The following is a 26,693-nucleotide window of genomic DNA, read 5'->3' on the forward strand; positions in this document are numbered from 1 at the left end:
ATAAGCTTCCTAGGTACTTGCTACTCAAAGTGTGATCATCAGACCAGCAGCATGGGTCCCTGGGAACTTGTTAAAAATGCACAATCTCAGGCCCTATGCCAGGTCTACTGAATCTAACTGAATTTAACAAAATTCTCAGGTGTTGCCTTTACCTATTAAAGTCTGAGAAAGGCCTAGATGATTCTTCTTACATCCTGGAATGTGAGAACCACTGATTTAACACCATTAAAGGGAGGCAGCAAATTTTTTCAGAATAGGGTCTACACTGAGATTTGGATCCCAGGAAATGGTTGCATGGCTTGCCCAGTAGAAAAGGAACATATGCAGTCTGCAGGTTCCCTTTCTGCACGTGAGACCACTTTAATCTACAAAGATTTTATAGTTTTCAATGTATCCAGCTGCAGAAGTGTGTCCCTTTTCTGAAGCTTGCAATGTCCTTGCTGATGACTGTTTTCCAGGAGTGTTTATCATGGCCACTGATTGTGGAATTTCATATTGGTATCAAATCTGCTTTTACAGGCTGACTCTGTGCTGAGTTATTAGTGATATTCAGGTGGCTGGCAGTTTATGCAAGTCAACGTTGTTTTCTTTTATTCTTTCATTCAACAAGCATGCACTGAGTGTTGCTAGTTACTGTTCTAGGTGCTGAGGAGACTTGAATACAAAAAATAAGGTTCCTGCTCTCATAGAGCTTCCATTAGAATAGAGAGGTAAAAAAGCTAACAAGCACATAAATCTGATTGCAATAGTGGTATGAGGGCAATACGTTGGCAGTACGATAGAGTGACTGTGGGCAGATGGGCTCTTCGGGTGCTCTAAGGCCATTCTGAAGTTACAAAACTATTATCTCACTTTTAGAAAAGAAAAGCAGCCATCACACCTATCAAAACCAACATTTATTAAGAGCTCAAGTGGCTGGTAGGTGGCCCAAGGGCTGTAGGCACAGTGGTGAATGAGGCAGGCTTCTGCTCTCAAGCAGCTGATGTTCCAGCAGGGGTTGAGCTAGGGGTAGAAAATAAACAAAACAAAATATAAGCAAGGCAACTTCAGGCTGCAGTAAGTGGAATTAGGAAAGTAAGAATGGTGATTTCACAGAGAGAAACAGGGAAGGGAGAATGATTAGGAAAAGTTCATTGAAGTGATGTTAGTGCCAATACCTCAGTTGTGCGAAAGAGCCAGTCATGGAAGACCCTAGGGAACAGCATTTAGTTAGAAGGAACAGCAATGTCCAAAGATGTGAAAAATCTTGGCTTCTTTTAGAAAGGAATAAAGCTAAGTACTACTCGAGCATCACAATGGGTGAGGGTTGGAGTGTTTCAAGGTGAGACTAGAGAAATCACTCAGGGACACAGACTCAGAACTGAATGGTGAAATGGTGATGCGAATTGTTGAGGCTTTAATCACTGGTGTGCTGGGACCAATTCTGCCACTGGGAGAATGGGTTGTGTGGTGGAAGGGCAGAGACAGTAGGGAGTAGTGCTGAGTAGGAGGTGGAGGTGGTGGGAAGTGGACCATATATTCTTGGGATAGAACCTGTGGGGCTTGCTGATGCGTTGGATATAGGTGATAAGGGAAAGGGAAAAATCAAGAATGCCTGCTTGGGGGCTTCAGCAGCTGAGGCAATGGCAGTGCTGCTTACAGAGTGAGGGAAGGGTAACAGGGAGAATGCAGAGTCCTGTGCAGGACACGGGCACTTCATTTTGTACTCTGGTTTTGTAACAGTTGTTTATACCCCTTACCCTTTTTTCCTTTTTGCTTGGCTTCTGTCCTGTCAGTTTCTGATAGAAGAAATGTAGCAGTTAGGATATTGTTTGGCTCCTTGCAAGAGAAAATAAGGTTTAGACAAGGAAGTACAAGGCTTGTTCAGTTGCTCAAGGAAGCCACCACAGTCTCAGGCCCCTTCTATCTTTCTGTTCTCTCATCATTAATTTATGGCTTTCTTCCTCATGGTGCAAGGTAGCAGCGGTTCCTCTGGCATTGGAAGAAAATTCTCCATGAATATTTCATAGATTTTCATGGTTCAGGCTTTCTGAACAGAGGAGGTGTTTGGATTCCCATGGCCTTAGAAACTGGAGATAGTGTCTCCCTAAAGGTATAGAACTCCTGAGAGATTTGGAGAGTTAAAATTCCTCTTTTTATCCATCTTGGAGTCATTTCTTACAATCCAGATGATCAACCAAGTGATGCCTTCCTCTTCTCTGTTGGAGGACATTTCTTTAATGAGTAATCTCTCCTTGGAGGAAAGAATAAGCAGATGTACCAGTGGCCTCTGAATCTCCTGATTTTGGGATGTAAACTCCGCTTTTACTTAATTCTACTCAATAGGGATAAATGGGTAGAAATGTCTTTCCTATTTGCTTGAACAAAAGTATCTTTGAATTTAGCATAAATGCTTTCATGCATACAGAGCAATGCTTAGCATGGGCCAGGGGAAGGAAAAAAACATGACTGGAAAACCAGCACCCAGTCCTTATAACAAACATCTCTTATAAACACACACTGCGCAGACGGTGAAAGAACAGCACCAGAAGTAAAAATAACTACAGAACTATTTGTATCCCTCTCAAATTATTCTGCTGGTTTCTCAAAAGCTATTGAGTAAAACTAGAAATCAGAATACTAAAAGGCATCTCTCATCTGTATTAATTCTGCACCATTCACTACTATTTAATAAATTCAGCAATGGAAAAATGTATTTGGAACAGCAGGAAAGAGTACATAATATTAATACATATGAGAAGCTCCCAGCAACAGAGGAGGCTTTGTTCTCTGAGTTTTTAGAAATGATTTCTAAAGTTGTTTACTTATGAATAAAATCACGCCTGAATCAGTCTTTCTCTGGTTGTTTTGTTCTCTCAGTGGCAGCAACGTGCTCCTTCCCAAGACTCAGTCTACCCTGCAGGCCTTAAAAACCGTCCTCTCTGGGCAGCTGTTTTGGATAATGCACCCTGACTCCTAGCCATGCAGTTTTTATATTTTTTGCAGATTTCAAATACAATATAATTCACATAACATAAAATCCACCTCTTTAAAGTGCACAATCCCGTGATTTTTTAGTAAATTCACACTAATTTGTATTATCTATCCCCACTATCTAATTCCAGAAATTTTAATCACCCCTAAAAGAATCTTTGGAATCATTAGCAGTCACTCCTTATTTCTCTCTTGCCCAGCCCCTGGCAACTACTAATCTACTTTCAGCCTCTTATAGATTTACCTGTTCTGGGTATTACCTATAAATAGAACCATACAATATGCAGCCTTTTGTGTCAGGCTTGTTTCACCTGCATAGTATTTTCAAGGTTCATTCATGTCATAGTATGTATCAGTATTTCATTCCTTTTATGGCTGAATAAATTTTCCATGGTTTGGATAGATCACATTTATTTTTCAGTTCATGAACATATGGGTCATTTCCACATTTTGGCTATTATAAATAGTGCTGCTAAGAACATTCTTATGCTACATTTTGCATGAATCTATGTTTTCAATTCTCATGGGTATGTACCTAAGAATGGAATTGCTGGGTCACATTTTGAGGAACTGCCAAATTGTTTTTCCAAATTGGCTGCAGCAGTTCACATCCTCACCAGTAATGTATGAGGGTTCCAATTTCCCCATATCCTTGACACTTGCTATCTGTCTTTTTTGATTCTAGTCATCCTCCTGGGTGACAAGCAGTATCTCATTGTGTTTTTGACTTGCATTTACCTAATGACTAATGATGTTAAACATCTTTTGAGGTGCTTATTGGCCATTTGTCTATCTTCTTCAGAGAAAAGTCTATTTATGTTCTTTGCCCATTTAAGACTTAGATATTTTTATTATTGAGTTGTAACAGCTTTTCATATATTCTGGATACTAGATTGGTTATCAGGTGTATGATTTGCACATATTTTCTACCATTTTATAGACTGTCTTTTCACTTTCTTAATATAGTCCTTTGATGCACAAAAGTTTTAATTTTGATGAAGTTCAATTTATCTGTTTTCTCTTTTGTTGCATGTGCTTTAGGTGTCATATCTAGGAAACTGTTGCCTAACCCAAGGTCATGATGATTTAAACCTATGTTTAATTCTAAGAGGTTTATAGTTTTAGCTCCTATATTTAGGTCTTTGATCCATTTGGAGCTAATTTCTGCATACGGTGTGAGGCAGCGATCCAAACTCACTCATTTGTGTATGGATGTCCAGTTGTCCAATTATAATTTATTTAAGATTATTCATTTCCCATTGAATAGTCTTGACATCCTTGTCAAAAATCAATTGATTGTATGGGTATGGATTTATTTCTAGATTCTCAATTCTATCCCATTGATCTGTTTGTCTGTCCTTATGCCAGTACCAGGCCATCTTGATTAACATGGCTTTGTATTAGGATTTAAAATTAGGAAGTGTAAGTCCTCCAACTTTGTTTTTCTTTTTCAAGATTATATTGGCTACTCTGGGTTCCTTGTACCTCCAAATGAATTTTAGGATCATTTCTGCAAAAAAGGCAGTTGGAATTATGCCAGTCATGTTTTGCATGACAGTTTGGGGCTATTTATTTGGCACTCTTGTTACTGAGTTAGAAACTCAAGAAGTGAGGGTGATTCAGGGTACTTAAATTCAAATATTACCCCATTTCCTCCAAAAACCACCACACATATTTGGTAAAATGATGGATTATCAATTTAGGAGTTCAAAAATGTTCAGAGAGAACAGTGTGTTCTGACTTGGAATGTCATCTTCTCTCTCTTCTGCCCTGCTGTCCTTGCCCAGCTTGGATACCAGAAGCAGCCTGCATTCTGGCCTCTGCCCTGCACAAAAGCTGGAGGACTTTTAGCAGGTTGCTTTCTTCTCCAGAAGTCTAGGCCCTAACCTAATTCTTAGCAAGGGCTCTGGTTCCTAACTCCTACATCCGGCACATGGCGACAGAGGTAAATTCTCCTGCACAAGCTTAGAGAAGCCTCTCTAAAGATAGCTCTGCCTGGGTCACACAGAAGAAACAGCACTGCATGGATCCCAGGGCTCTGCTTCAGCATTGGCTGGAATATCGTTGGCTTCAATGTTATAGACAGCTAAGCACTCTAATCTATAAGGTTGAAAAGAAAAAAAAACAAGTGGTTTCTAATCCTATAAAAACTAAATGTTGATACCATGTAGAAGTCTCTAAGAACTCCACATCCCTACTGTTGCTTGGCATTCAGAATTCTGTCTTCCTCATGGGCTATGCAGAAGTTTCTGTTCTCTGCGGCTGCACTATTCTTTATGTCCCAGACAGAGATTCCCAATGAACCCTGTTGCTCCCTGAGCCTTTTGTTCCTCTCTTTTCTGGGGAGTCAAACTACAATTCACAGAAGAATTTCTGGCCACTCCTCCCGCCCACAGAATCGCAAAGGCCTGCAGGCCTGTGTAAGTGTGGCAGAGGGCGTGTGGGAGAGCTCCATGGAAGATGCATCTGTCCTTATGCAGACTCCACTGATTGGTTATGAGTGCTGTAACGCACACTGCTGAATCTTGCAGCATTTTTGCCATGGACCTCAGTTTCCCTGACCTCTGAGTGATTCAGTACACCTGACAGAGGGGATGAAAACCTTTGGGGGTCCCTGCCTGGCCTATATCCATCTCTCTTGGAATGGCCCTTCTGACCCCTGTGAATTCTGTGACAAGTCCTCAGCCCCAGCTTGGGACAAGAAGGCCAATCCCATTAGCTGAGCAGTGACCAGTCTCTCTCTCTCTCCCTCTCTCTTTCCGGAATCTGAGACCCACCCAGACTACGGTCAGTCCATGGTAGCTGCGTGAACCTGTGTGGATATGTCAAGTGGGCACCACGTATGGGCAGAATTTTGGAGAACAAAATTCGAATAGGTAACTTGAATAAGCAGAGACCACAAGCGTAGGACGATGTCAGAGATAGGAGGAAGAAAAAGGTGAAACAGGCAACGATAGAGGGCCGCTGGAGGCCCAGCCGGGACTGCCACAGTGACCTGACCCATCCAGGACTAAACCTTTGCCCGCACCTGTCTGCTCCGGCTCCTCTAACTTTGCTTCAGAGGGTTGGGCCCCAGGAGCTGAATGTGAATCCAGGGGCATTTGGGCACATCTAAAGGGCGTTTTTGTTGCTGTTTTTTTTTTTCCTTCAAGTGTTTTTTTCTCTTAAAAATGTGGTGATGGGCTTTTATCCTGGAATAGACCTATGCTTAATAAAAAGTGTTTCTCAAAAAATATAAAGAATTTTTATACCCCTCAAAACCACTGAAATGTTTTAAAAAAGATTTTTTGGAGTTGAGTCGATGTCACCTACCTGGTGGGTCCTGAAGTCTTAACATACTAACCACAGTTTGAGGACCAAGGCGTCTGTCCAGTCCTCTGATGCTGCAGACGAGAAACTAGAATCCTAAAGGAACGCAGGGCCTTTCTTCCTCGCATCTTTCTAAACTGAAAACTGAGGTTTTGTGGGACTCACAGCCCTGCAGCGAAGATTCAGAGGCTGAAGGTGAATAAAGCGTTTAGCAAAGAGCCTTAAAAAATAGGCCGCGGGAGGCGCACAAGGCTTCTCTCTCGTGATGCTGCCCACGCCCTCTCCTCCAACCTACGCCCCGCGTCCCAACCCCAAGTCCTTCCAGCTGCGGAACCGAGACCCGCAGCCCCGGCCCCGGCCCCGGCCCCGGCCGGAAGCCCCACCCCGCCGCCGGAGACGCGGACTCGGGAGCGCGCACGTCCGCATCCCCGGTAGCCACGTCGCGCCCCGCACGTCGCACAGGTAACTCTTGCCAACCTCGCAGCCCTCCCGGGGTCCTCGCGGGCGAGATTTCCGAGTTCCCGACGCTCTCGCGGCTCCACTCAGCCCTGACTTCCGAGGGCCCGCGTCGGCCGCTCCGCCCGTTTCTGGAACCTTTAGTTCGGCGCTCGGACTTAGGAGAACTTGGGAGGATGGTGGTGGGGTTTCCGATGCTTTACATTTTCTGCGGGGTTTGGGCAGTCCTTGGGGAACCCCGAAACCGAAGTCCGCGGTGTATTCAGGGTCTGGGATTGGAACCTCAGGCGCCTGCGAGCCCCCTGAGGGCTTGGGCCGCCCTCCTTGGCGGGATGACTGGCGCCGGCAGCCTCAGAGAGCCGGGGGCCTGCCTCCACCGCTAAGGGTGGCGTGGGCTGCTGGGGTTCGAGTCTCTGCCCTGCTCCACCCCTTCTCACAAAGCCCCTCCACCTCCCTGAGGAGCTCCCTTCTACCCCCCTTCCTGTCCCCAGCCTTCGGACTACTCCTATTTTCGTATTATTTATTTATCCTGGTTATTGGTCAGAGTTTCTCTGACCTTTTCCACTCTGGAATAGGTTCCAGAGGAGTCACTCGCCCGGGAAAATTATTAGAATATAAAATCCCAGAGGTCACACGTAGTCCAGGTCCCCATCCCATGCTTGGCGCCCTCATAGAGCAGCCTCACAACAGCGCTTGGTTTTCTTCCTCAACTTCACCACCACCTGTGGTTGCTGATTCTGCCTCTGGCTTACATGGAACCCAACCATGTGTATTTCTCTGTAGCTCTGCTCTTTTGGCCTGGGAATGCTGCTCCTGCAGGCCATTGGACAGAACAGGGACAGTCCTGTTGTGTGAAGGGCATGGGTCTGTGCTAATCAGGCCCTCTCCTTCCATGACCTGTGCAGAGCCCTGCGCCAGCCCCTCTGCCCACTGTTCCAGGACAGTTGTTCTACATCCTCCTTCCCAGTGCCCGAGGTGTTCCTTCCACCCAGGGAAGGACCTTTCAAAAATATTTTCTTTTGCTGTACCTTACGGCCCTGCCTGCTCCTGCCCTCGCTTCTGCCATGGTTTCTTTGGCAGCTCAGGCGTAGCATTTAAGTCTGGTCCTATGAAGGCTTTCTTTCTGTTACTCCGGGGTCTTGGGCAGTTTGCGATGGCTTTAACTCTTACTACAGAATTGCAGAAATTCCTCTCTTTGTGGAAGGCACTGCTAGCCCCTGCCCCCGACGCCCCGTTCTGTTTTATGGAACACTGCGCCTGCTTTGCTTATCCACTGCAGTTAACTTTTGGAGTTACCCAGATTTCATCTCTTTGACATGGACTCACATACAGTATGACCTTGTGTCCTGGATTGCCAGAGATATTTCTGGCTTATACCGTTGTCCCAGCATAATCACTTTCAAAAGATTCATGGTTTGTATGATCAAGCTTGTCTTTGTCTCTAAGTTAGATGCACTTAAATTTGTAATTAAGAGAGTGGCACGTGCCAGCCCATGTGAGAGTTGCACTGACCCACAGATTTTAGAGCCACAGACTAAGAAACCAGAATTTCTCCAAGTCAGTGCTCATACCCTTCATGTAGATAGAGAGCTTTGGGTGGCTTTGCCCCCAGAGGGTAGGGGTTCCCCTCCTACCCTGGCACAGAAAGTCCAAGCTAATACTGAGAAGTATGTCTAGTCAAATTCATCCCCAGTTACTATGGGGCTTTGAAGCCAGTCCTCCTAAATTCACAGCCATGATTCAGAGGAAGGTGTTGTTCAAGCCCAGCTCCTTGACATGGCACCTGGTTCCTGGAAAAGTAACTGACATGGAAGTGTGACCAAAGTTAGGCTTGAGGTGTCCTGGGCTTTCCCAGGAACCAGAGAACTCAGTCCATGAAGGGCCAGTTAGTTTTAAAGAGACTGCATGTCAGCACTTCTAACTGTCCTAGCATTAGGCTAAGAGGTAGAACACTGGTTATCTACTAGGATGACCAACCATCTTTGCCTGGGATTGAGGAGTTTCCTGGTACCTGAGTGTTGCAGTTTTAAGACCGGAAAACCCCTGGGCAAACTGGGATGAATTGATTACCCTCTTCTCAACCCTGGCTGCACGTTAGACTCTCTTGATAAGCCTCTCATTTAGAGACTAATGTAATTGATTCAGGTATTTGTACTTTTTAAAAAGCTTTCAAGTTGATTCCAGCAAGCTACCAGAGTTGAGAATTACTTGGCTGTAGACAGTGTTTCTAATAACCATTGAAGTTGTTTGTTTTTTGAGCAGAAGCAGACCCAGACATCTCTCAAAGGGGTGTATGACCCTGTGTGTTGGTCTTCACCTTATCAAGAGGGATATCAAGCTAGCAGTTGCCTACACTATTATCTGTCCCCACCCCCAGCCCTTCTTTCCTACTGGTGAGGACCAAGCTTTCTCCTTTCCTGGCATGCTCTGATACCCTCTCCTTCAGGATAGGAGGTCAGTGGAATTGCCTCGTTTTGATTGGTGGAATCATGATTGTGTGTGTACTTTGGCTTTGCCCTATGGGATGTGGGAGCTTTGAGACCAGATGCCTCTGGGACTGTCCCATCTGCAGGCTTCCAGGATCATGTGGTACATTAGCACCAGAGGCATGGCCCCACGGGTCGACTTTGAGGGGGCCCTCTTCTCTGGCTATGCGTCCGACGGAGGCCTCTTTATGCCTGAGGAGCTTCCACAGTTGGACAGAGAGACCCTGTGTCAGTGGAGCACACTCTCCTATCCTGGTCTCGTGAAGGAGCTGTGCGCCCTCTTCATTGGCTCTGAGCTCATCCCAAAAGGTGACTTAAATGGTGAGCACTCCCACCTCTACTTCCACTCCCCCAGCCCTTGCCAGCTCCGTCTACAGAGTTGCAAATGCATCACCAAACCACTAAGAAGTCTATAATCACGTTTCTCAAACTTTGGGATTTTTTCCTGACTCTAGAATCCCAGAACTGAAAATATTCTGAAAGATTTCATCCTTTCTCCAGCAAGATGAATGTTGAAATTACTTATAGGGAATTCTTTCTTTCCTTTTCTTTCTTTCTCTGCCTCTCCCTTTCTTTCTTCCTCTCTTTTCTCCTTCCTTCCTTTCCTTCCTCCCTTCCCCTCCCCTCCCCTCCCCTCCCTTTCCCCTCTTTCTTTCTTTCTCTCTCTCTTTCTTTCTTTCTCTCTCTCTCTTTCTTTCTTTCTTCAAAAACCTCTTCAAGACTAGGGATTTTAGAATTATCTTGAGCGACTTGAATGTTGGGGTGTTTCTTTCCTGCACATAAAGCACCCAGACCCCCAAATTGCTATTTTGTTTTTTGAATGGTAATTCCAGAGGGGAATTCAAGACTGTCTGGGACCAGCTTGTCTTAAGCTGTAATGTGCCTATGGATTCCCCTGGGGATCTTCTTAAAAAGCAAATTCTGATTTAGCAGGTCTGGGGTAGGTGTGAGAATTCTGCATGTCCAGATAATCCTAGACTACTGGTCCATGAACCACACTTTAAGTAGCAAGTACAAAATCCATGACATAGTGGTGGTGGTTTGGGGTTGGCAAGAGAAAGGACCACTTAAAATACAGTCCAGTGACCAGCAGTGATGGCATTGCTTGGGCATTTGTTGGAAATCCGAGACTCCCTCCCACTGACTGAACCAGCCTGCATTTTAACAAGATCCCAGGGGCTTGGTTTGCCAGTGACAGTTTGACAAGCTCTGCTCTAGGACTTCTACAGTTTGCCCTAGGGAGGGCTGTATATCAACCATCCAAAGGTTCTGGTGTCACAGGTGTGAGAGTTAGTAATGCAACAAACAAAAAGCTTCCTCTCTTTAGGAAGGAACATTAGATGGGATGTGACATTAATGTGTTATGTAGCTATTTAATTGACCCCTGATTGGAGTACTTACTCACAAGACAGTTAAACAATGAAGAATTATAAAAAGTGAAAAATAAAGTCTTCTAGTACCAGTTCTGGTCTCTGGGGAAATCACTATAAGGAATCTATGAACAGTTTGGTGCATGTTTTCCCAGACTTTTTTCTAGGTTTATACAATTGTATTCAAAAATGGTATCATTTAAGATGAAAATTTGGCCTTTTAACTTAGTAGCAGGAGTTGGAAACTTTATATTCAGAGACTGAGAGGGAACTTGAAAGAGACCAGGCCCCTCAGTGGCTCTCCACCCCTGCATCCTCACAGATCTGATTGACCGAGCCTTCAGCAGATTTCGTCACAGAGAGGTGGTCCATCTGTCCAGGTTGAGGAATGGGCTGAACGTGTTGGAGCTGTGGCATGGCGTCACATATGCATTTAAGGACCTGTCTCTGTCCTGCACAGCACAGTTCCTACAGTACTTCCTGGAGAAGAAGGAGAAGCACGTCACTGTGGTTGTAGGTGTGTTTTGGGGCATGAACGCGGGATACCTGAGTGTGGGGTGTCCACCTATAGGATGTCATTCATTGAGCCACTCAGGGACTATGTTACCAGTTCTTCCAGAGCTGGGTTCCTAACCTTTTCTGGTGCCATGGACCCCTTTGCCAGGCTGATGGAGGCTGTGGATCTTTCTCAGAGTAATGTTTGAAATGCCCAAAATGCTTAAGATGATGTCATTCACAAGTTCACTAATGTCCTGAATTTCATCCGTGAATCCATAGACCCTAGGTGGAGTACTAGGTTCATATCCTCCAAGTATTTGAAGTAGATGTTGCTTTATTTGACAACAGTGCTTTGGGGACCATTTGTTTCCTCATTCATTCCCTTTGTTCTGAAGGGGGCGAGTTCTTCTTTCTTCCCATCCAGGAACGTCTGGGGACACAGGAAGTGCTGCCATTGAGAGTGTTCAAGGGGCAAAGAACGTGGACATTATCGTTCTGCTGCCCAAAGGTCACTGCACAAAGATTCAGGAGCTCCAGATGACAACAGTGCTGAAGGAGAACGTCCATGTGTTTGTAGGTGTGTGCTGAGGCAGAGTCTCTGGGGACAGTGCAGCCCTACCTTAATTGGGTCTGCGTTGGGAGATGAGCCAGAACACAACTGCATGATTGGCTGGCTGACTGTCTTCCTTTTATCAGTCGTATTCAAGGTTGGTGTATATGCCTTGGCTTAGCTCTGGGCAGGGTTCTGGCTACACAGTAAACTATTGAAGGCGACAGAGACGTAAGTCAATACCAACAGTACAACATAGGAAGTACAGACTGAAAACCAAAAAATGCCGGTCCAACCTGCAAGTGTCATATATGTCGGGAGCATCATGCAGAGCCATGGGAGCCACGTGACTTGGATTTTGTTCCAAGACTGAAGTTTAGAGGACACCAACATGTTAAATAATTATTTTAAGAAAGTGTGCTACCAGGTGCAGTGACTCACGCCTGTAATCCCAGCACTTTGGGAGGTAAAGGTGGGTAGATTGCTTTAGCCCAGGAGTTTGAGACCATCCTGGGCAACATGGCGAAACTCTGCCTCTATAAAAAAATACAAAAATTAGCCAGCCGTAGTGATATGTGTCTGTAGTCTTAGCTACTCCAGAAGCTAAGATGGGAGGATCGCTTAAGCCCAGAAGATTGCAGTGAGCCAAGATCATGCCATTGCATTGCAGTCTGGGCAACAGAGTTGAGACTCTCTCAAAAAAAAAAAAAAGAGAGAGAGAGAATGTTTTATTACATGTTGACAGTTCATGCTGTTCTTTATAATATGGGAACAACTAAGCCATGCACTGGTTATCCGGTCTAAATATTTAAAACAGGGAACTACTCAGTGGTACCAACCACTGGTTATACTCCTACCTGAGTCACATTATGAGAATCACAGCATTTTGTGCTTGGAGAAAAGCAAACGCCATCTTCTTTAATATCAGGTCATCTATTCTGAATGGATTTAATCTTTATAGGGATTGAGAGTAGAGAAAGATGGGGTGACTGTGGGTGGAGCTGTACATTTTTATTTTTACCTCTCACACCCCAGTGGACTCTAGGTAGCTGTAAGGTGGGGACTTGGCATAAGTTTCGGCCTGGGCAGGCTTTGGCCTTGGGCAGGCTTTCCAGGAGGCCTGGCTTAGTTTGATCACTTACCTGGCAGGACAGCAAGTGTGATGGCGGAGAATATTCCTTCTACAACTGGCCTGGCCTCCTATGATAATCCTGTAGGGGTTATTTTTGTATAACATCAACTTTGACAAGGAGCAAAAGCATAGCGAAAGCAAACCTCATCCAAAGGAGTAGCGTAAATATCCTTTGCCAATTTGTTTAAAAGCAAGCAAACTGCCCCTCTGCTCTGTTCTTTAGAGAGTGCATACGCTTGCCGGTGAAAAGTCCATGATTTAGCTAATGCAGGTGTTGATATCATCTACACATTAGCCTTGCTAATTGCTCACATTTGGCTGCATTTTCCTGTAGTTGTTACAAGACTTTAATGCACCAGATTCAGGCTCCTGAGGATCCTTGTTGTACCCCAGGTACCAAAATTGCTACTTATGGATCTAGGACTGTCTTTTCCTAGAATGAAGGAGAGGATAGCATTTTGTGCTTCTGTCCTGTCTCTCTCTTCTTGCCTTGTACACAGACCTAAGGGTGTGAATGAAAGCTCCATTCCTGACTGTGGATTGGAGAACAGTGCCCAGTTGTAAAGTAATGGCAGAAATGTGGAATCTGATGAATGCAGTAAGTCATTAAATACTGGATCTGAAGGGGGTATTTCTGTTCTGTACATGTTCAAGAAAATAAGAAACTAAGGCAGCAGACTTCACAGAAATCAGTTTTGTTTATAAATGGCAGTATTCAAATGCTTCCTTTCCTTTCTAGAGCTTTCTGGTTTGGTTTTAAGGAGGATGTGTGTTAGTACAGGATATAACAGCAAATACGTATTTTTCTGTAGACTGATAAGCTTAGGGAGTAGGAATGGACCACTTAGATTATTGTGTGTGGACGTTTGGTTTATAAGGTCATTAATTTCCATGTACATTGTATACTTTGTTCTTAAGCACAGAATAATCAGCAAGTGCTAGGTATTTATTAATTATATTATTTGGGATACTTTTGGCTGGAAGTAGCAAAAAATTCAACTCAGACCAGCTTAAACAAGAATGTTTTCCAGCTTCCATAACTGGAAACCCAGAGGAGGAGTGGGCTCCCAGTTGCTTGATTTGGTGACTCAAAGTGCTCTCAGGAACCTAGGTCCTTCCCTTTCTCTGCTCTGCCATGCCAGTCCTAAGGCTCATTCCTCTTGTAGTCATAAGGTGATTCCTTCAGGTACACATCTCTCCTTTCCTATAGCTCTTTTTTAAAAGCAGCAAATCTTTCTTTAGAACCCAGCAAACTTGTATCACCATATTAGGTCTCTGATGGAAAAAAGAAAAAAAAAAAAAAAAAAAAGAACCCAGCAAACATGTCCTTGTGGTTCACTGACCTGAATTTAGTCACATGCTCATTGTGGAACCAAACCTGACCCCATGAGAATACCAGGCACTGATTGGTGTGGTCCTGGCAAAGGAATGGAATCACCACGACTGGTTCTGGCCATTCCAGGTACACACGTGGATCTAGAATTAGTCCCCCAGGCCTAGTGCTGCTACACAGTGGTGAAGGGCAGAATAATTAGCACCCTTAATGCCTACTCTGATACATTTCCCAGTAAATTTCACCCCTCTCCCCTCCCAAGTGTAGATCCAGTGGAGAAATACTCGGGTATCAGATAAGAAATCAGTATTGGCTTGATTGCTTACTGAGCTAGATTGGGGGATATAACTTTTATTAGTAGACAATTCACCCATAAATTTATCGGGCAATTCACTCATATATTACACTGATGCACACACCCAGCTTCAGGGATGAGAAATTCTGTCCTTGTAAGCTTACCTGCCTTGTAGGAGCAGAGAACAGAACACTTACCCTGTGATCTAAATGAGGGCAGAGGGCACAGGGGAATGGTGACAGTTTCTACCCTGGCCCCTGATAGAGGACTGTGGAGGAAAGGCTAGGTCTCTTACCATCTCACAATCAGGCACACAGTTCCTCTTCTGTGGAAGAGTGGGGGAAGTGGCATGGAATACAAAGAGAAATTCTCCCAGTATCCCAGAACGTTGACATTTGCTATTTTATTTTCTATAATGGTAGAAACATTGGAACTGGTTCTGGCTGCCTTTTCTGTTCTAAACTAGGGCAGATCTTCAGGAACACAAGAATCTGAGGCATGGTTTCTGTCCTTGAGGACCTTAACATTGAGTCTAGAAACTGAGGCCAAGCTATGTGAAAGTAAAGAAACCAAGGCTGGGCAAAGATCCCAGAATGATGGGCTTAGCCTGGGAGGGCCTTGTCACAGGTGAGTGCTGACCTCCTGGGGGTTCTACGTGCTCCTGACAGCTGCCCTCTCTTCTGTCCCCTGGCAGTGGAGGGAAACAGTGATGAGCTTGATGAGCCAATCAAGGCCGTGTTTGCTGATACGGTTTTTGTCAAGAAGCACAATCTGATGAGCCTGAATTCGATCAACTGGTCCCGGATCCTGGTGCAGATGGCCCACCACTTCTTTGCTTACTTCCAGTGTGCACCGTCCTTGGACACGCATCCCCTACCCCTGGTGGAGGTGGTTGTGCCAACAGGGGCTGCTGGTAACCTTGCAGGTAAGGAGCCCCTGGGGCACAAATGGGCTTTCCAGAAAAATGCCTGTGGCCCCAGTCCTTCTAGCTGCCCTTTGGCTACAACTGTGAGGAGAAAGAAGGTGGAGTCCCAGTTCTGAAGGTGATGGGAAAGCCCATAGAAGAAGCTCCCAGAACATGTTCCCCCTCATTGCCTGGGGCAGCGTCCTGGGTTCCTGCTGCCATCAGAGGGTGATGGGTTAACCCCGCATGCTCCTGCAGCCTGACCCAGTGTGCTCGCTGGCTCAGCAGAGTGTGGAGAGGCAAGGTCAAGGGTCAGCTGTTGTGCCTGGCTGGCAGTGCCCTCAATCAGAAATGTGGACTTTGCTCCCAGCCCTGGTCAGCTGCCCACTGTGAGGGCAAGTGTCTTGACTGGCATATGTGTTCCCACTCCTGGACACACTACCCTGACCCTGTGTGAAGTGGAAAAAGTTCTGGACTTGGGGTTCTGGCCCAAGTTCTGTTCTTTACTAGCTGAGAGGCTGTGGAGCAGTCCTTTGGACTCAACCTCTGAGCTATAAAATGAGATTGTATCATCATATCTCCCAGGACTGCCTCGATGAGCAAATAAGATTCCTGTGTGCATGCAGACTTTGTAAGGACAAAGTGCGGTACACCTGTGTAGCATTAAAGTCATTTCTCTAATAATCATTAATATTTATCAAGCACTTACTGTGCAACTGGCACTGTTCTAAGTGCTTTTCATGTATTAACTCATTGATCCTCCTGTGGAGAGGATACTTTCCATTTTGTAATGAGGAAACAAAGGCACAAAGAAAGCAGTCATGCCCTAATTACAGAGCTGGGCAGCAGTGGAGCAAGGAGCGTGGCCCAGGCAGTCTGGCTGCAGAACTGACAAGGATAGGGGAATTACTGTTCCTGATAGTTCCAGCGATGGCATTGGTTCTGGTGGGTACCAAGGATGGTCTAGCTGAGAGCACAGAAGCATCTTAGTGGTTAGGAACCTTCCTGACCTCTGCCACTAATGGGGGTGGAGAGAACAGTGGGCTGGCAGGCAAGGAGGGATGGGCTTCTTTGCCACTATGGGTAAAGCCCACCATGCTCCCCATTCCTATCACCCTCCAATTAGTGATGCACCAAGTTGTGCAGCCAGTGGTCCTCTGCGGCCCAGAGCCTACTACAGTGCTTGATAGAAAATAAACACGTGGCCAACATTTGCTGAGGGTGTTTCTATCCATCTTTCCTCTGTCATGAACCAACTCTTTGGCTTTAAGGCCCTGGACCTCCCTGAGCCTCCATTTCTTCTCTGTCAGGCAGGGATATCATGATGTTCTCATGAGGATCAGGTGAAATAAGAATGAGAAAGTTGAGGTCAGTAGTTTGAGACCAGCCTCCTGGCCAACATGGTGAAACCCCATCTCTACTAAAAATACAAAAATTAGCCAGGCATGGTGGTGCATGCCTGTAATCTCAGCTGCTCAGGAGGCGGAGGCAGGAGAATTGCTTGAACCAGGAGGTGGAGGTTGCAGTGAGCTGAAATTGCGCCATTGCATTTCAGCCTGGGCGACAGAGACTTAGTCTCATAAAAAAAAAAAAAGAATGAGAAAGTGTTTTTCCAAGTTAAGAGTGATATTAGGTGATGTGGTTATCCTAACTCCTCTTAGTTACTCACCAGAGGTAAACTGCTCATGAAACCACCATATGTAAAACCTTACTAAACGATGTGACGTATCTGGGCTCTACGCCTCTCAGGGGGAGGAATTCCTTGCTTGTTCCATGAAAATAAGACCTGCTGTTGGGATGGACTGAGGGTGCTGCTCTGGCCTCCCCTGGTGCCTGTGCAGGGAGAGTAGTCTGAAGCTACTGGCTCTAGGAGGCTGAGTCAAGGGAGGGTATGTGCTCTGGACGTGGGTGTATTTTGAATCCTGACTCTGACACTTCACAGGCTTCAGACAGGTCATTTTGACCTCTTGGAACTTTCATTTCCTCTTCCAAAAATTGGTGTTTTATAGTAGTCAGCCATCTATTAAATACTTTGGCACCTGGCAGGGGGCTGACACATAGAATAGCCTCATGGTGTGGTGATGTGCTCCTAGTCATTCTCACGCTCTCTCACTCTCTTGCTCTCTCTCTTCTCTCTCTCTCTCTCTGTGTGTGTATGTGTGTGTAACAGGTTTATTTCTAAATGATTCACATACCATTCACACATTTTAAGTAAATGATTCAGTGGTTTTTAGTATAATATATTCACAGAGTTGTGCAACTATCACCATAATCAATTTTGGAACGTTTACATCACGCTGAAAAGAAACGCTGTACCCATTAGTAGTCACTCCTGACTTTTCCTTAGACCACCTCCTTCGCCAGCCCTCAGCAACCATGAATCTATTTTGTCTCTATAGACTTTCCTATTCTAGACATTTTCTATAAATGGAATCATAGAGTATGTGGTCTTTTGTGCCTGGCTTCTTTCACCTACTGTGATGTTTTCAAGGTTCATCCATGTTGTATCATATATCAGTACTGTTGCTATTGTGTGGATATACCGTACAGTGGTATATTTTATTTATCAGTTTATCAGCTGATAGACATTTGGATTGTTTTAACACCGTAGCTGTTATGAATAATACCACAGTGAACATTTGTATATAAGTTTTCACGTGAACATATATTTTTATTTCTTTTGGGTATATAACTAGGAGTGGAATTTCTGGGTTATATGATAACTCTGTGTTTAATATGTTAAGGAACTGACAGACTTCAGTTTTCCGAAGTGGCTGCACCATTTTATGTCACCACCAGCAATGGAGGAATTTTCTAGTTTCTCCACATCCTCACCAACACTCATTATCTGTCATCTTGATTCTAACCATCCTAGAGGGTGTGAAGTGATGTCTCATGATTTTTGTTTATATTTCTCTCGTGACTAATGATGTTGAACATCTTTTCATGTGCTCATTGGCCATTTGTATGTCTTCTTTGAAGGAATGCCTTTCTTTTGCCCATTTTTAAATTGGGTTATTTGTATTTTTATTGTTGAGCTGCAACAGTTCTTTATATATTCTAGATACAAGTACCTTATCAGATATATGAATTGCATTTTTTCCCATTCTGTGAGTTACCTTTTCACTTTCTTGATAGTGTCGTTTATAAAGCACAAAAGCTTCAAAACACAAAAGTTTTTTAACTTTGATGAAGCCCAATTTACTTTTTTCTTTTGTTTCTAAAAAGCTATTGTTCTCCTGTCTTGTCTTAAGCTGGGTACATTGCTCAGAAGATAGGCCTGCCCATCCGTCTGGTTGTGGCAGTAAACCGCAATGACATCATCCACAGGACTGTCCGGCAGGGAGACTTCTCTCTGTCTGAGGCTGTTAAATCAACCTTGGCATCAGCTATGGACATTCAGGTAGGCCTGGGGGAGGTGTGCAGATCTGGCCCAGGTATTAGTTGGGGCTGGGTGGGGCTGGATGGGGCTGAGATCAGTGTGGGCCTGAAACTGACTTTCTGCCCAGGTGCCCTACAACATGGAGAGGGTATTCTGGCTGCTGTCTGGCTCTGACAGCCAGGTGACAAGAGCCCTCATGGAGCAGTTTGAAAGGACCCAAAGTCTGAATCTGCCCAAGGAACTGCACAGCAAGGTCAGTCACTACCCACACACCACAGAGAAAGGAAAGGGTACAGCCACATTGCAGACCTGGGGTTTAGAAGTCTGGTCAGGGGAAGAGGACACCTGTTTCTTGAGGAAGGGAGGGAGGGAGTGAGAGAGGGAGGGCCGAACTTAACAGGAACAGTGGTCTCTGTTCATACTGGATGGGCAAAATGGCTCCCAGTTGCCAGTATTATTGGAAATTAACACCCATAATAAGTAAAAATAAGTTAATGTGTCAAGCCATATATTACCAGAAAGTATGCAAAGTGCCTCATGTATATTATTTGACTTAAATCTCATAACAACTCTATGAGGTTTACTATCCACATTTTATAGATGAAGGAACTGAGGCACAGAGTTTAGGAAACTGGCCCAGTGTCTCAGAGCTCACTTGGGATTGAGGCCATTTGACTCTAAACCATGTTCTCTATTACCTCTCCTCATTCAATCAATTATTCCATGTAAAGTGGCAGTACAAGTGACTGGCTCATAGCTCAAGAAACAGGTGTCCTCTGAGTGGCCATCCAGACTGTGCATACCTCCAGTGACCAGGCCCTCACTGCCTCACACCAGCTCTCACCATTACAAAAGTCTTTATGTTGAGCTAGAATCTGCTCCTAGCTTACACAATCTGATTCTATATCCTAGTATTTCCCGTGTTTAAAGAGAATCCTCATTTACCAAGTTAGTCTTCTCACTTCCTTTAGTGGTCTCTTGCATGACATAATTTTGCATGATCATTATCCACCTTAAAGTGTTGTTTTCAAAGTTGGATACAGTTTTCCAAACTGAGCCATACCAGTGCAGACTGGAGCGGAATTTCGGCATTCTGGAATCTGTGCTTCTTTTGATGGACCCAAAGATCAATTTGTTTGGTTAATGGTTTGTTTTGACATTCACATTCCTTCTCATATAAATGAGGTTCTCCGTGAAGACAGACACCATACCCTCCACTCCTTCGTTCTCTCTCTGGCTATACACATAGAAGACACTTCACTTGCTGGAATGGCATTCATCCATTCATGTTATATATCTACTGTGAGCCAGGAACTGTGCTAGGTGCGAGAAACACAGACAAGTAAAATACATTCATTGCCTGCTGGGAACCCTAATTCACAGCAGGTAGCTATATGAAAATCTATGATACCAGCTGGGTGAGGTGGCTCATGGCCTGTAATCCCAGAAATTTGGGAGGCTGATTCAGGCAGATCATTTGAGGTCGAGTTTGAGACCAGTCTGACCAACATGGTGAAACCCTGTCTCTACCAAAAAAAAACAAAAATTAACTGGGCATGGTGGTGCGTGGCTGTAAATCCCAGCTACTTGGGAGGCAGAGGCAGGAGAATCGCTTGAACCTGGGAGGTTGCAGTGAGCCAAGATTGCATCACTCTACTCCAGCCTGGGCAACAGAGAAAGACTCTGTCTCAGAAAAAGAAAAGAAAAACAGCTGTGATCTTTATTGCAGTCAAGTATATGCAGGGTGCTTGATGTATTGTAAGCATGCAATACATTTTCAGATGATCAAATAAACCAAACACACTGACAAGGGAGTCCTCCTCTGTCTGAAGGAAGCAGAGAGGGCTTCCTGGAGGAGGTGCTGGGTAAGCTGAATAGGAACTGACAGGAAGGAGGTGTGCCAACAACCAAGCACCAGATGTGTGGCTGCCCCAAGCCTTCTGGCTGTGGCAGGTTGTTGAACAAATCTATATTTGTTGACTAGGAGCCAAATCCCAACTAAATGGATTGGCATAAAACTCAAATGGATCCTCAAATTGAGTGAGTCAGCTCAAAACTGGGAGGCTGTATTTTATCGTGAGCCGCATCTGAGCCATTCTGTCTGAATGTTCCATTGGATCCTTGGGTTTTGTGTGGGTCTGTGGTGGAGAGTGGGGTTTTGTCATCTTTCCCTGCTTCCCCCTACACTGAGTCTCATCCTTCTGACTTGGGACCCTTCAGCTTTCAGAGGCGATGACATCCGAGTCAGTGTCGGATGAAGCCATCACCCAGACCATGGGCCGCTGCTGGGACGAGAACCAGTACTTGCTGTGCCCCCACTCGGCGGTGGCCGTGAACTACCATTACCAGCAGTTGGACAGGCAGCAGCTCAGGTATAGGCCATGGGGCCTGGGTCACTGGGGGACCATTTGAATTTCAGGGGCCCTCTTCTTCTCCAAGCAGCAGGAGAGACAGGAATGCGAACAAATGGCTGTAATGGAGTGTGATGGGTGCTGTGTGGAACTGGGCCCTGGAAACTGTGGGCCCAGAAGAGGGAGCATGACAGGTATCCCAAGGACAGCCAGGGGCAGAGTTGGTGGCTGAGCTGGCTTCCAACCAGGAGGAGGAATTTGCCCAGGTAGCATTATTATAGCAATAAGTTTAAGGTGCCAATCGTCTGTCTGTGTCTCTCTCCTCCATACCCCACCCTATCCCTAAACTTCCCCTGTTCCTTCTCCTCCCTCCTCCATCTTTTCCTTTCCCATCCCTCTATCTATTCTCTCACTGTCCTCCTGCTGCCACCTGCCCCCATCCCCAGCAGCACTCCCCGGTGCTGCCTGGCCCCTGCCTCTGCAGCCAAGTTCCCGGAAGCTGTCCTGGCTGCTGGCCTGACCCCTGAGACTCCTGTGGAGATCGTAGCCCTGGAGCACAAGGAGACACGCTACACCCCGATGCGGAGAGGTGACACCTGGACGCTGATGCTTCGGGACACCATTGAGGACCTTAGCCGGCGGTGGAAGCGCCGTGTTCTGAACGCCTCCCAGTAGTCTGGCTGGAGGTGGCTTCCTTTAGGCTTCAGATCCCAGAGAGGCGCACGCTCTGAGCTGCCTTGTGCACCCTCCCCATTAAGCATAGGTTAGGAGGTTCCTGGGAGGCTGCTTAGCTGGGTCTGGAGCCAGCTGGCTTTGCTCTGTTCCCTGATGTCTCTGTGCCTGGTCACCAGGGAGGCTGAGTGAGGGGGTGTGAACAGTTGCCAGAAGCACCCCCTCCCTCCCTGGCCCGAGCAGCAGTGTCACAGCTGTAGTGAAAGTTTTCCCTGCAAAAGAAGAGCCTTGGGCACAGGATTGACCATAGCTCCAGGGGTTTAGGACTCCAGACCTGTGAAGGTGGAGGTGGCTCACCCCCTTCATGCAGGCCTTATATGGTCTCTGAGCCTTAGTTGATTTGGCCCCCCAAACCAAATCCAAAGCTTCTGGCCCGCCTTGTCAGAGACTTCCACCCTGTTCACATGTTGGGAATCCCTGGAATAAAATGTTTGTTCAGTGTAATGGAGATGGCATGTCCTGTGGGGAAGTCCCTTCCTAGAAGAGCTGCAGGACTCGGGGCAGCCCTGGGGACTGCTGAGTGGTGGGCTGAGGTGTGTGTAGCATCACTCTGCTGCCCTGCATTGGCCCAGGCTTGAAGGGCCAGCAGAGAAGGCATGAGCCGGTGGCCCTGGTGGTGGTAGCATCCACAGAGGTTGAGGTGGGGCTCACCAGATGGAAGCTTTGTGGGAAAGCATTGGCATCAATGTCAAGGCGCCCTGTTGCTTATACATCACTTGGAATTGAGCCTATTTGACTCAAGTTCCAATCCAATTCATCAGGTTTCAGTCCTGTGTGGGTTGAGGAGCGTTTTAGACAAACACATGAACAGCAACACAAGCCCATGCCTTGGATGCTAGGGGCCCCTAAAAGGGCAGGGGAGGCAGGCATTAGATGGAGGGATTTTTTTGCCACTAGAGGATGCTGTTGCCACCACCCTGGGGGCTGCTGTGAAATGACCTAGTGGGCATCTGTTCTCCAGAGCCCTCTTCCCCTGCCTGCCTCAAGATCTGAAGGCGCTGCTCACCCAGATGCAACCCCTGCAGGGCATTCCCCATCAGAACATCCCAGCCCCACATCTCCGTGGGACTAAAGGGAAGGCCTGTGGCGCCCTCTGCTGGAAGACTGGACTTTGAGGCACTGCAGTCAGTACCTAGAGGGGAGGACAGGGATGCTTGACCCCAGGAGGACAGAAGGAGTGTTCTTAAAGGAGTGACAGTGACTCCTTACCAGCCACGGCACTTGGCGGTTTCTGAGACATTTTAACATCCACAGCAGCAGACACTGATGCAGCCCCTGGGGCCACTTACCCATTAGATATGATAGGCCTAATGCTTGGGGGCCACCATTCATTAGAGACCCATGAAAATGTCTTCAGTTCTTTTAAAACCAAAAGAAGATAGTGAGTATAATCCAGCTGTGATTTTATTCATTTTTCTTCTAACGCAGTTTTACCATAGAATTTTAAATATATTTTTTTTTGTAGAGGAAGATAACCATGAAAGCAAAAGTGCCCAGTACCCACAAAAGTTACTGTGCAGCCCTGATAATACCTACTGTGTGCCAGGTGACATTTTACCAAAATTAGCTCATTTAATCCTGACAGCAACATGTGAAGCAAGTGCTACTGTTTCCCCCATGTTGTGGGTGAGAACACAGGCTCTGAGAGATGAGGTAACTTACCAGGGTGGCAACACTAGGAACAGAGAGGCCGGGACTTGAACCCACACATCGTAGCCTCCAGTTTGATGTTTATTTCTCCTCATACACAGCCTCCTGTGTTAGCGGGCACAATCTTATAGCGCTTGCTCTGCTGCCTGCTTCCCTCCATCCTTCCCCAGGCCCTGGCCCTACTCCGGAGTCCTCCCACCATCTTCCTTTCTTGGATTGGTCTGGGAGATGGCCATGCTTCTCCAGGAGTCCTCCAGGGGCCGCTGCAGCCCTGCTTTCCGGGTCTCTGTAAGTGGCACTGATGCCTGCTGCGGGCAGGCCCATGCAGGTGGCTCCTTTTTCTTTGCTGCTATATTCTGAGGACCTCTGGCCAGGGCCAAAGTCACAGGGAAACCCCATCCCCTGAATGGTTCTGGGACCTATCCAGCTCTGAGAGGCCACCATGCCAGTGAGGGAGGCCCAGAATAAGGTCACACCAGCCACAGCGCACGTTGACAGGAAACCTGAACTGAGGCTACACTGGCCACAGGGAGTCCTGGGGAAATGAGAAGGACGAGAGTGAGATGAAGTCTGGAGAAGTGCCCACCCCTGTAACACACATACACACACGCACACACACATGAGCTGAATTGTGTCACTTCCACTATATGTTGAACCTACAGTATCTCTGAATGTGACTGTATTTGGAGATAGGGTCTTTAAAAAGGTAATTAATTAAAACAAAGTCCTTATGCTGGGCCCTCAACCAGTGGGACTGGCGTCCCTTATTTTATAAGAGGAAATTAGGACATAGACATGTGTGCACAGAAGGAAGACTGTGAAGTCAGAGGAAGAAGGTGGCCATCTGCAAGCCAAGGAGAGAGGCCCCAGAACTAAAGCAACCCTGAGGGTGCCTTGATCTGAGACTTCCATCCTCTAGAACTGGGAGGAAATAAATTTCAGATGTTTAAGTCTCACCCAGTCCCAAGGAGTCTCTCTCTCTCTCTGTCACTGTCTCTCTGTCTCTGTCTCTCTGTCTCTGTCTCTCTGTCTCTCCTCTCCTCTCCTCTCCTCTCTCTCTCTCTCTCTCTCTCTCTCTCTCTCTCTCTCTCTCACACACACACACACACACACACACACACACACACACACACACACACCACTTAGTGGAAAAAACAAGGATCTTAGTACTAGATGAAGTAAGAATCAGGGTGGAGCCTTTCTTTTCTGTGTCACTCACTTACTGGTAGTCATCACAACTAAGCCATTTAATCTCTGGGAGCTGTGGTTTTCTCATCTGCATCTAACAAAACAGATGATCCCTGACTTAGGACTTTGCAACTTTAGGATGGTGATAGTGTGAAAGCAATATGCATCCAGTAGACTGAGTTTGTATGCATTCTGTACACTTCGGATTTTGATTTTTCCCCAGGCTAACGAGGTGCAGTATGATAGTCTCTTGTAATGCAGGGCAGCAGCAGTGAGCCCAGCTCCCAGTTAGCCCTGTGATCACAAGGATAAATAGCCCATATTCCACAGTATGTTGTGTTGACAGATAACTTTGCCTAACTGTAGGCTAATGTAAGTGTTCTGAGCACATTTAGGGTAGGCGAGGCCAAACGATGATGTTTCTGTAGGTTGAGGGTATTAAATGCATTTTCAACTCAGGATATTTTCAACTTATGAAGGGTTTATTGGGATGTAACTATTGTAAGTTGAGGAACATCTGTACTTACCTTGCTGGTTTGCTTTGAGGATTACATGAGATGAAATAATGTATTTCCAAGTGCTGGGTAAACTCTCAAATGCCATACAAATGGTTCTTACTATTAACACAATTATAGTTTGCACTGAACAATTTAGTACTTTTAAGCTATCTTGTGTTTTTTACTAATTGCTTTGTGAATTAGTCTTATCTTGCCTGTGATGTTGCCTCTCCCTTAAGGATAAAGTTCTTCTGTGCCCCTCCCCACCCCCACAGTGCTGATGCAGCTTTGGGCGTAGGGTTAGAGATTGACCTGGCCCAGCCAATGTGCCCCACAACAGGATCTGTTAGGGTCACTGGGGACCATATGCCACAGATTAGTCAGTAGTGGCTCTGCTAGTCAGTTAACAAACTATGTTAATTTGCAATGATGATGAGGATAGTACAATTCCTCTGTTGAGCACCAATGATGTGCTGAGACCCTTATAAAACACTTTCCAGACATTGATTCCCTTAATCCTTATGAGGAGTCTAGGAAGAAGTAGAGATGAGGGAATGCAGCTCAGAGAGGTAAGGTAACTTGTCCAAGGCCACACAGCCAGTGTGTGGTGGAGGAGGGATGTGTAGGCTGGTTATAGGATCCGTGAGCCTAACCACTTGGGTAGAGTACCATACCATGAGGAGTGCTTTGGGTCTGTTGCCTCCAAGTTTCCATCAAATCAGTGTGTGGTGGTCTGAAGGCTAAATGGGGAGGTAGAGGGTAGAGGAGAGGGCCCATCATTAGGAGAAGGGCCAGATGCTCTGGGGAGGGGGCATGGAGCCAGAAGCTTTGGGAAGAACTTCCCTCTGACTTAGGGTTGCATGTGGAACTGGGCTCCTCACAGTGAGGATGGCCGGGAGCAGGTGTCTGCTCAGAGGAGGGTGTTATTGTAGGAAGAAAGTGAGAGTGGTTCTGGGAATTTCCAGCTGCTGGCAGGGAGGCCCAGCTGGGTGGGCCCTGCAGGAAGAGTGGGGGAGATGGAGCCTTTGCTGAGTTTTCTCAGCTGTGGCCCAAGAGGAACATGGGGTGAGCAATATAGCGAGAGCAAGGCCATCAGCCTGCTGAAAAGAGGACAGGGTCATCTCAGTGTTCAGAGGTTGCTGCCTTTGCCCAAAAGAGTTTTCCTTCTGAGGTCTGCCCTTTCACATCCCACCCACCAGTCCTCCACTCCACAGCTGGGGGGCCTCCCAGGGGCCAGGGGCTGGGCAGATGCTGAGGGCCAGTGTGGTTACTTCCTAATATGTGCTGGACAGTGATGGATACCAGGGGAGAGGTAAAAATGAAGAAAAGATGTGACTGGCGTTGATGGAATTCCATGGCCATAACCAGGAGCTGCCCCATGGCTTGAGCAATGTGCTCTCCATTGCAGGCCCCAGGTGCCTCTTACCCTTCCACCCGTGCAGTGACCTTAGTGTTCCAGAGGCTGGTTTGGGGGTCTGTTCCCTGACTACTTACTCATTCCTCAAAGGCCACTGCCATAAACCCAGGCCCTAGTCTCACACCTAGCCTTCACTGTGAATGTTCAACTGGAGCAGAACCAGTAGGAGG

General features: G+C 46.3%; 1 protein-coding gene and 1 long non-coding RNA gene across 6 annotated transcripts; one reads left to right on the forward strand and one right to left on the reverse strand.

Moving 5' to 3' along the window:
* Window positions 1–877: 877 nt before the first annotated feature.
* Window positions 878–6,549, reverse strand: LOC105731237 (uncharacterized). The gene is made up of 3 exons (XR_010343211.1): window positions 6,282–6,549; window positions 1,740–2,230; window positions 878–1,002 (listed from the first exon to the last, which is right to left on the reverse strand). It is a non-coding gene; the product is annotated as an uncharacterized LOC105731237 (long non-coding RNA).
* Window positions 6,550–6,680: 131 nt separating this feature from the next.
* THNSL2 (threonine synthase like 2) lies at window positions 6,681–24,377 on the forward strand. 5 transcript variants are annotated; one of them, XM_012472967.3, is made up of 9 exons: window positions 6,681–6,744; window positions 9,311–9,545; window positions 10,917–11,111; window positions 11,517–11,669; window positions 15,097–15,327; window positions 18,561–18,709; window positions 18,816–18,941; window positions 20,909–21,060; window positions 21,486–24,377. In XM_012472967.3, exons 2-9 carry the CDS (start codon window positions 9,323–9,325, stop codon window positions 21,712–21,714), a joined length of 1,458 nt encoding a protein of 485 aa, XP_012328390.2. In that variant the 5' UTR covers window positions 6,681–6,744; window positions 9,311–9,322; the 3' UTR covers window positions 21,715–24,377. The 5 variants fall into 5 exon arrangements, with proteins under 5 accessions (XP_012328390.2, XP_012328391.1, XP_064234038.1 ...); XM_012472965.3 differs by lacking the exon at window positions 6,681–6,744 and having other exon boundaries at window positions 7,844–9,545; XM_012472966.2 differs by lacking the exon at window positions 6,681–6,744 and having other exon boundaries at window positions 7,844–9,545; window positions 21,489–24,377.
* The last annotated feature ends 2,316 nt before the right edge of the window (window positions 24,378–26,693 follow it).

This window comes from Aotus nancymaae, unplaced genomic scaffold, assembly GCF_030222135.1.
Source record: "Aotus nancymaae isolate 86718 unplaced genomic scaffold, 86718_ANA_hifiasm-v0.15.2.pri h1tg000017l, whole genome shotgun sequence".
In the NCBI taxonomy this organism is placed as follows: domain Eukaryota; kingdom Metazoa; phylum Chordata; class Mammalia; order Primates; family Aotidae; genus Aotus; species Aotus nancymaae.

Bases quoted from the DNA above. Each gene is read 5' to 3' on its own strand.
- THNSL2 (XM_012472965.3), top strand. From the start codon at position 9,284: ATGCCTCTGGGACTGTCCCATCTGCAGGCTTCCAGGATCATGTGGTAC. The intron at 18,942-20,908 runs GTCAGTCACTAC...GGGACCCTTCAG, and splicing joins CCAAGGAACTGCACAGCAAG to CTTTCAGAGGCGATGACATC. The intron at 21,061-21,485 runs GTATAGGCCATG...CCCCATCCCCAG, and splicing joins TTGGACAGGCAGCAGCTCAG to CAGCACTCCCCGGTGCTGCC.